General features: G+C 40.1%; 1 protein-coding gene and 1 long non-coding RNA gene across 4 annotated transcripts in view; one reads left to right on the top strand and one right to left on the bottom strand.

Moving 5' to 3' along the window:
- The first annotated feature begins 220 nt into the window (after nt 1-220).
- Nucleotides 221-3,719, top strand: LOC148343855 (uncharacterized). The gene is made up of 2 exons (XR_015842525.1): nt 221-508; nt 2,475-3,719. It is a non-coding gene; the product is annotated as an uncharacterized LOC148343855 (long non-coding RNA).
- rnft2 (ring finger protein, transmembrane 2) overlaps nt 1,830-8,883 on the bottom strand; it is a 12,957-nt gene continuing 5,903 nt past the window's right edge. For all 3 annotated transcript variants that reach the window (XM_088290580.1, XM_088290597.1, XM_088290588.1), the window contains 5 exons: nt 7,622-7,771; nt 4,331-4,396; nt 3,469-3,570; nt 3,227-3,386; nt 1,830-2,629 (listed from right to left, as the gene is read on the bottom strand). In XM_088290580.1, the coding sequence (XP_088146706.1) occupies nt 3,252-3,386; nt 3,469-3,570; nt 4,331-4,396; nt 7,622-7,771 (453 nt within the window). In that variant the 3' untranslated portion in view covers nt 1,830-2,629; nt 3,227-3,251. The remainder of the gene's footprint in view (nt 2,630-3,226; nt 3,387-3,468; nt 3,571-4,330; nt 4,397-7,621; nt 7,772-8,883) is intronic.

Here is an 8,883-nt window from a genome sequence, read left to right as displayed (position 1 = left end):
AAACTAGTGTATGTTGGTTACGATGAAGAATTGTTGGAGAAAGAAACGTCAGCTGCATAAAAATGTAGATCACTTTTCAAGTAATTCCATGGGCGAAAACTAATGTGTCTCGAGTGGGCAAGACATGACGTCTGTACCACATCACGTGGCCCACACCTCATGAATAATCCACGAATGGGCGGTACACACAAAATATGCTTTGAATACAAGAGAGGGGGGACGTCCCACACTCACCAACCAGGAGCATCAAAAGTGAAAAGCATGTGTCACTGGTTGCCATCGCAGCCACCACCGCCAATCGGGGCCATCCACACACATTCGCCGCCGGAACCCGGCTGCAGCGTTCTGTCGATCGCGACACGCCTACGGCTGATTGGAGACCAGCTGGACAGGCGCCGCAGGGAGACGGCTAGCGATGATGCGCCCAGGTCCATCGGCAAGCAGTGGGTGTACCTGCACACCGTCGCGTGCCTGCTGCTGCTGCTCACGAAACGACACTTGTAGAAAGGTGGGTAGTCACGTGACCTTGCTTGAAACATTTGTTACTCAATTAAAAGAATGGATAAAAAAACGATACAGACTTGTAAATGTGCTAATGAATACATACCCGTCACCAAGGACGGGCCATAGGGGGCCGTGCACCCGTCCCCCCACCATTTGAGGCACGAATTTAAAAAATTAAACTTTTTTATTATCGTTATATAATTTGATCATAGTAGCTACTTTTGTGTTGTTTATCACCAAGACGAGTATGTCAATGTTTGCATGCGAGAGTCCTGCATGTTTTTCAAAATGTGGCGTTTTGTAACGTCTCAAGACATGTATGTAAAATAAAAATGTACACATTTGTAAATAACGAGAGCAGAGGACACTGACTTGACGACTTGCACTTAAGCTAGCAGTCACGTAAAAAAAGAAATAATAATAAAAGCTTACGTTGCTGAGTTTGTGAGAAAACGTAAAACGTACCCAATATGTAGAAAGCTCCACTTGTGGGAACATCATCCTGTACAAATATTGCCCCAGTATTTTGTATTTTATGGAGGACGTGTTTCTCTCATTTATTTATGTTAAGCTTTGTAGTGACAAGTGAAATCTATGAAAAGGAAAATGAGCTAAAATCCGCAAAACTTGCATGATCATTCTAGTATTTTCAGAGGTTCAAATCTGTATAGAGATGTCAACAATTAAAAGTTTGGTGAAATTCATTGCAGTTTGTGCGCAATTGGCGACGTTTTGTTTCCTACATTAAGCGTTTAGCCTGTCGTGTTGGGTCACTGTACGGCAAGTGAGGAGAGACTATTACATTAGTGTCAGCAACTAAAGAGCCATTTGAATCATTTCACAAAAGATTCCAAGGGAGCCAAACTCTTTAGAAATCTACAATGAAGATAATTTTTCTTTTCTTTTAAATTTTGCAGCAGACACAAGGGGTTGAAGCAGGTGTCCTGGTCGAAGCAATGTCAGCATGTCCGCCATTTGGATGTGACTATTGTAGCCGCCATATTGGATGTGACAATTGTATTCAGCATAAAATTAGCAAATAATGCAATCAAAAGGACGAGGTATCTTCCTTTATAGTTTCACTTTGCCACATCCAATACATCTTTGCATCGTAAACGCTATGATGATTCTAGCTTGCGGTTGTCGCAAAGAGCTCCATTCAAGCAGCAGTGCTATGCGAATATATGGATTAAAATGCATGTTGTCTGTCGGGTATTAATAATAATTGTGTGTGTCCCCCCCCTCCCCATTAATTTCATGCGCCCCCTTTTAAGGCTGGGCTTTGGTGACGGGTCTGCTTAAGTGTAATATTCACTTCATAAAAACACGTTTTTTACTTATTTATTTTACAATTTTCAGACTTCATTTGCAGAAGAAAAAAAAATGGAATAAGATTCCAACTACTGTATATCAACATTAAGACTATTTTCACAAACTGCAACGGTATTCCCGCAACATTGCATTTTTTCTCGCATAATGTGATTTTATGCTTGTAATGGTCCAAGTTTTCTTCTTGATTTTTTTTCTTGGAACCTGCCTTTATTCTGAAGTAATGATGATGACTTTACTGTGCGATATATGTCAACTTTGTTCACGAAACACCAATGCTTTTTTGGCATCCAATTTTATTTTGTAATCGAATATTTTTTTTCCCTGCAGTGTAACTAATTTGTAATTCTCAAAGACTTGTGTGGATAATATTCTGACTGGACTCTCGTGACACTTGATTTTTTGCATCGTGTTCCCACATTCTGCTTCAAATGTTCTCAATTTATCATTGTAACATAGCGACTTTTTCACATTCCAATTTGCCTTTATTCTCGTAGCGCTACAACTTGTTTGTCATGAAGCTTTTTCGCTGGCAGACTGACCCCCCCCCACCTCCATCCAGTCCTGTAAATGTTTCTTTTCAATTCAAACTTTTTCCTACTGAACTGGGTTGCGTTTTCCTGCGTCTCTCTTGTACACAGGCAGGCACCTTGCGAGCACGTCTGTAGACAAAAGAAAGAGGATGGCAAGCATGTCCTGACTCTTCTGAGGCACCGGATGGGAGTCTACGCAATGAAGATTGAACACGCCTTCCTCCTCTTCTGCCACGTGCAGTGATGTCATCCTCCCTCACCAACTAATTAGGTTCATGACAATCAGAAGGGAGAGAAGAAAAAAAAAAGAAAGATGGGAAGAAAAGCCGTGTTAAATTGTGTTCATTGACGCAGAGAAGCTGTTGAACCAAGTCTCATTCAGATCTGATCCAGATTTGGCTGTCATGTAAACGGCGAGGATCTGAAATCAGTTGCACGTACTGGAAACATTTGAGCCTCTCTTGCTAATACATTGGAAAGTTTAACAGAAGCTACACAACCACGTGAAGAATTTTTTTTTTTTTTTTTTTTTTACTACGACTGGAAGATGAATGCAGAATGGAGTTGTAATATAGTCAAAAATCTAAATCGTATTTATAGTAGTAAACTGAATACTAATCTTCCAACTTGATGCTCCAGACGATACCACTCCATTCTCATAACGTGATAGTAACAATTGGTCTTTATTGTCATACCATTGTCACTTAAATCTATTTCAATTTGTTTTTTTTGCTTAATATGACAAATTCATTCTCGGAATTTTATCCCTGTAAGACTGCGACTGTTTTCATGCAACATTCCAACATTATTCTCTTAATATTGTACATAACTACTTCACATAACATTTGGACTTCTCCTACCGAGTGCTTAATCACCGCGTAGCTTTTAGTAGATTTGGAAGTGAGCGGAGGTGGTCCCGTCCTTACAGCATCGGAGAGTCTCGACGACGGTGGTGCGACATAGGGGGCATGCTCTCTCTCGGTCCAACCAGGAAGTCAGACACTCCTCGCAGAAAACATGCTGGCAACAAACGAAAGTGGCCCATCACTATTTATGGGCATTTTTTAAATTATTTTTTTAAAGGCTTCACGTCTTACTGTACCTGACACATGAGCGCGACGGGCTCACGAAAATCTGCCTGGCAAATAGCGCAGATGTCGCCGGCCTCGCTGCACTGCTGGCTGCCGGCTCGCATACCATAACTCTGCACAGAAAAGCCAACAGGAATATGCTCTCAAATGCAAACTGCTGTAATGATTGAAAATGTACTTTTTTTTTTCATACCGTGTGATTTTTTTATTCTTTTTTTCAAAATGAAATCCTCTCAATTAAAATTTTTTTTTTTTTGGTTGATGTTTTTACTCAAATGACTCATTTAAGTTGGGGTTTTCCTCTCAAAGTGAGATTTTTATTTACAAAATAAATAAAGGATGGGGAATTTAAAAAAATCTTGTATGCAAGATTAAAAGTGAGATGGCCCTTGGTATAAATACAACACATTTGAATTGGGTTTCCTCCCTTTTGGTTTTATTTTAACAAAACAAAATCATACTATGAGGTTTCCAGAATTCAATTAATTAAAACTAAGGAGGTTGCATAATATATTACGTATGGAACGTGTTGTGGTCCTCAAATTAAAAAACATATTTACACTGGTTTTCATGACACGGGTGATTTGGTTTTGCAAGATAAAATTAAATAGCTTAATCTCAGTTCATAAAATAAATAAACACTTAAAAGAATGCATGCGAGATTAAATATTTCATGGCAAAATGGTGAAAAAAAATCTTTTGTTATTGCATTCACAAAATAAAATCAAACAGGAGTATTTTCACAATAAAAGTCTTTTTTTTTTTTACCAAAATTGGGTTGTGAGAAATAAAAGCGGTATATCCGTCGGGTAAATGAGTTACATTTTCCCAGTTCACATGACTGAAAGCTGTCTAAGAGTGTGCGAGCCTTACCTGAGAGCGACAGAGCAGTACCAGCGCCTTGCGCAGGGCCGACGCTCGGCCGCAGATATCAAGCGACTGTGCGACACACAAATGACAAGAAGACAGCAGGCAGTTGAGCTGGGTCATTTGAAGCATGTTGAGGTAGTTACAAAATCACAAAATGCCCGCTTATTCTGAACACTTACTTTCCCTTTGCCTCAGTGATTTTTTTTTTCACCGAGGTAAATAAAATTAGTCTAAATCATTCTGTAAGGTTTTAAACTCCAAAGGAGTTGTACAAATTAAAATGAATGGCAGCCTGATATAACAATCGAAATTTTACAAACCCCCACCAAACCCTGAGAAACCAAATTAAATGTCATTTCCGACATAACATATTCGTTTTAACAGAAAATGGTAAAAGAAAAAAATACATTTCTGCTTCCCATGAGTGTTTTTTCATCCATAAAATGAAATTCATTTTCCTGTATGAAAAAAAAAAAAATCACACATGGGTCAGAAGGGGGAGCGCAAGATTAAAAAAACTAGATAAATAAAAAACCAGTGGCATGTGTGACTATGAAATGCAGCGCTTAACTCAGAGCAAAGTCACCCGCTGAGTTGACTTTTCCGGAACAGTCATTGGTGAGTCAACGTTAGCGCAGCTGCTCTTTTCCTCTCGTGACAATTAAATACAATGACAACAACATAGAGCACCGCCTCCTCGCACCCAAGAAAAAAGGCACGCTACGCCGCCATTGGCCACTTTCATGTTCGCTCGGACCAGTGTCCTCCCCGCATTCTGACGAATGCACGCCTCACCGTGTATTAAAAGAAACATGGAAAAAGGAGCTGATGATATTCCATCATATTTGTCTTACTCATTGGTCATAACGAGAATGCACATTGTCACTGTGACTCACAACTCAAATGGCTACATTTTGCTTTGTCAACGCACCGCATCTGTTTGTATCTTTCGTTGCTCAGATTTAAATGTTTGATTCACTTCCAATCTGCCATACTGACATCATATTAAATTGTCTATACACCTCAAATTTACAATATTTACATTATATTTTTATCTATGCACCCATAAATGTCATATATTGAGGTTGTACTTAATGCTTGCATCTTTAACGTACATTCTATACTCACACTTGATGTCTTTATGTGTCCCGAATGTAACATATTTGTTAGATGAACATTTCTGATGTACCACATCTCTCAAATATAGCCGAAACACTTCTCATGTTTGGATGGTATCTATTGTTTTATGTTCCTCTAATGTACCATTTGGACATCATATTTAACGGTCTAGACCAGGGGTGGGCAAACTTTTTGATTGGCGGGCCACAATGAGTTATAAAATTTGACAGGGGGGCCGGACCAGGAGCGGATGGATGGAGTGTTTTGGTAACCTCACCTCATCGGAGAAAAAAGCAAATAAAAGTGAACAAAAGCATTACAACAATATATATGTCTTTGAAAAACCACAGTATTTACAAAATAAAACATTAACAAGGTTTATTTATTTAATTTTTTTCAAGTTCGGCGGGCCGGATTCAAGCGTCTAACGGGCCGCATGTGGCTCCCGGGCCATAGTTTGCCCACCCCTGGTCTAGACACCAGTGCTGGAAGATATTTACATGATTTTTAATGCGGCTATATTACATCATATCAAAGAGTCTATGCTTGTGATGTACCATATAAATCGAAATGAATTATTTGATGGTCACTCATGAGAATTACTACATCGACTTATCGTTGGATGAATAAAATGTACACCTACGTTTTTTTGTGCTTGATAAATTGTCATTTGCATGCGTGATTGATCAGAATGTTATGTTTAAACTAGTGGTGTCAGAAAAACGCGTTATTAATGGGATTAATCCAACCCGCTTTTAACGCCGTCAATGTTTTTAACGAGCGATTACGACTCATCATGGCCTAATAAACAATGTAGTCCTATGACGTAGCGCTGACGGTTGCGAGACCGGAAAAAAACATCAAGCACGCGAAATTTAGGACACGCCTGCATGGGCTTGCTGTGCGGAGTTTTCGCCGGTTTATAGAACGACGCAAATTCAATTCTGAACGGCAAGTTTTTATTTTTTTAAGTTACCTAATGGTGTCATTGTTAAGAGCAAAGTCTTTTGTGCGTATTGCCATCGTGCACTATTGCCATCGTGCACTGAACTACCATCACGGCACGTCCAGTTTAAAATCCCATTTGATGGCCAAGCACACCGCTGATGCCAATTCTCCAGCCCCTTTCCAAACCCAGGCATCCATGGATAATTTGCGACAGAAACCGGTGGATGGATCAATTAAAAAGAGACTCGCCAAAGCCAGAGCTAAGAGGGTGGCCACTGCGTGTTAGCATTGTGGAGGACGAAGGTTTGGCTGAAATACTCCGCATTGCGTCCAACGACTGCACTAACGAATTGTCCTCGAGATACGGCATTGCGACCCGCATTCAAGACTTGCAGGAAGCGGAGAAGGCGGAAGCAGTCGCGCTCACCGGTGATTACTGGACTTCTGTGAGTAACCACAACGACCTCGGTGTGACAGCCCATTATTTTGACCCATTTCATTTGCACTTTGTTGGCATTTTATAGTTCTTATATTACTCCAATTTGATTCCTTAGAAAGGCAGCTGAGATGCTGTTTTGTGTGACTTTGTTTGTGTGAGTCGAATCCAATGCTTTGTTCTTTCAATTAAAAAAATATATTTTCATAAAAACAAAAACAAAATCAAGTCTCATATATTAAAGGTATTACAATTCAATAACATTGATTTCTATACATAATATATAAAAAATGGGAGGGATTTTTTTTTTTTTACAATGAATAAAATGTGCGATTAACTATTTTAAATATTTTAATTGCTTGACTGCACTAGTTTAAACCAGTGAAGACGCATGGTATTGCAAAGAATTTTGGGTGTTTGACTTCCCGTTTAAATATTCTTGAGAAATTAAAAGTTAATTGCTATAAAAATTATGTACTTGAATTATTAGAAATTCAATTATGATTATCAGGGGCATAAAACAAAAATTAACAACACTATTGTTTATTTGGGATCGTTTCTGGGAAAATACATTGTCTATAAAAATGTTTTAAGTTGGTAATTTTCAACCTTTTTTTTTTTTATTTAAACTTGCACTGATGGAAACTTCCCCTTTCAGGGGAACTGTAAGAGAATTATGACTCAGGGGTGTTCGCATGAATGGCTTCTTCCCAATTTAGAAGTCAAAGCGTTGAGCATATCAATACGAGTTTCATTTTTTTCATGGCTAAAGTCAAGCCAAAACACTGCACCTTGCAGACGCTGTAGATAATAATGAGCGTGGCTCCCAGGAAGTAGCTGGCTGAGGGCTCTTCTCCCATGATGTACTTGTACCACAGCTGGATGGGAACCAGTGCACGAAACAGCTGACTCAGTTCCTCAATCAGCAAGTAGAACTTGCCCTGCAAACAAAATGATAAAACACAAAGAAAGGTAGATGACTCCACATTTGCTATCCAGAAACACAAAATGATAAATTAAGCGGGATTCAGAAACAGAAGACGTTACTGTGTTAATTTTCCTGCAAGGATAAAAGTTGCACTTTGCAGATTATAGGAGCCAATGGGCAAAAAGCAGCCAAGCGACAGAAGCGACACTTGCTAACTGTGCTTAACTCAAACAGCTGGAGGCTTTCTGGTGGAGAAAAGAGGAGCATTTAGAGTTTAAATTGGTGAGACCACAAAATGCGGCCAACGTCCAGGCAGCCAATCCGCTTTGACAATGCAAAGGAACGCTGCCAGCGGATTGTCCATCTGCAGACAGCTTCTACGGGATTCGCGTACAAACCGCTCACCCTTGGCGCATTTTCTAACGCAGGGCTTCCGGGGGGAATTCTTTCCAAGGAGCTTCATAACTAACACCAACTGAACACTATAACCACGTCTACCCCCAAAATGGCCTGAGGAATTGAAAAGTTTTTTTTCAGGTTCTCATATTTAGGTATGCACTATTTCATGTGATGAAATTTCATTCCAAAGGATTTTTGTGGACCCCCAAGCTACGGCTGCTGGACCGCAGTTTGGGACACACTTAATGACTTCCTGACAAAGATGGATGGCTGTGGGGAGAGGCGCTGGCAGCCTGGTGGGTCGGGAAGGAAGACCTTCGCTAGCGGCTAATTCATCTTCCTTATTGTCCCTGCAGCTTCGGGTCCCAGCGCGGCCATCACGCCCACGCCAAAATTGTCAAATGGACAATTTGGACACCAGCCAAGAGACAAACTTAATATGCTTCCGCTTTTTTTTTTTTTTTTTTTGGCGCAGGGGTGGGGGGGGCTTGCTTTCATTACTACGAGTCCACTCGGACACAAAACTTCATTTTTAGGCCCTTTTCATATTGCTGTGCCGTCAGTTACACTGAGTGACATGATATGTGGTAGACATGTCGATTAAGAGAAGCCCCACAAAAGGTTTCAAAAACTAATGCCTCAAAAGGCACAGGAAGTCAGCCATTTTGGTTTGAAGCCCAAACGTTTCCATCGGCTCAAATTCTGAGAGTCGTCCATGCTTTTGCA

Source organism: Idiotropiscis lumnitzeri, chromosome 1 (assembly GCF_059441095.1).
Source record: "Idiotropiscis lumnitzeri isolate Australia: NSW breed Sydney's pygmy pipehorse chromosome 1, RoL_Ilum_1.0, whole genome shotgun sequence".
NCBI classification, from domain to species: domain Eukaryota; kingdom Metazoa; phylum Chordata; class Actinopteri; order Syngnathiformes; family Syngnathidae; genus Idiotropiscis; species Idiotropiscis lumnitzeri.
Note: the sequence above shows the minus strand (reverse complement) of the source record. Positions and strands in the feature narration are given on the sequence as shown.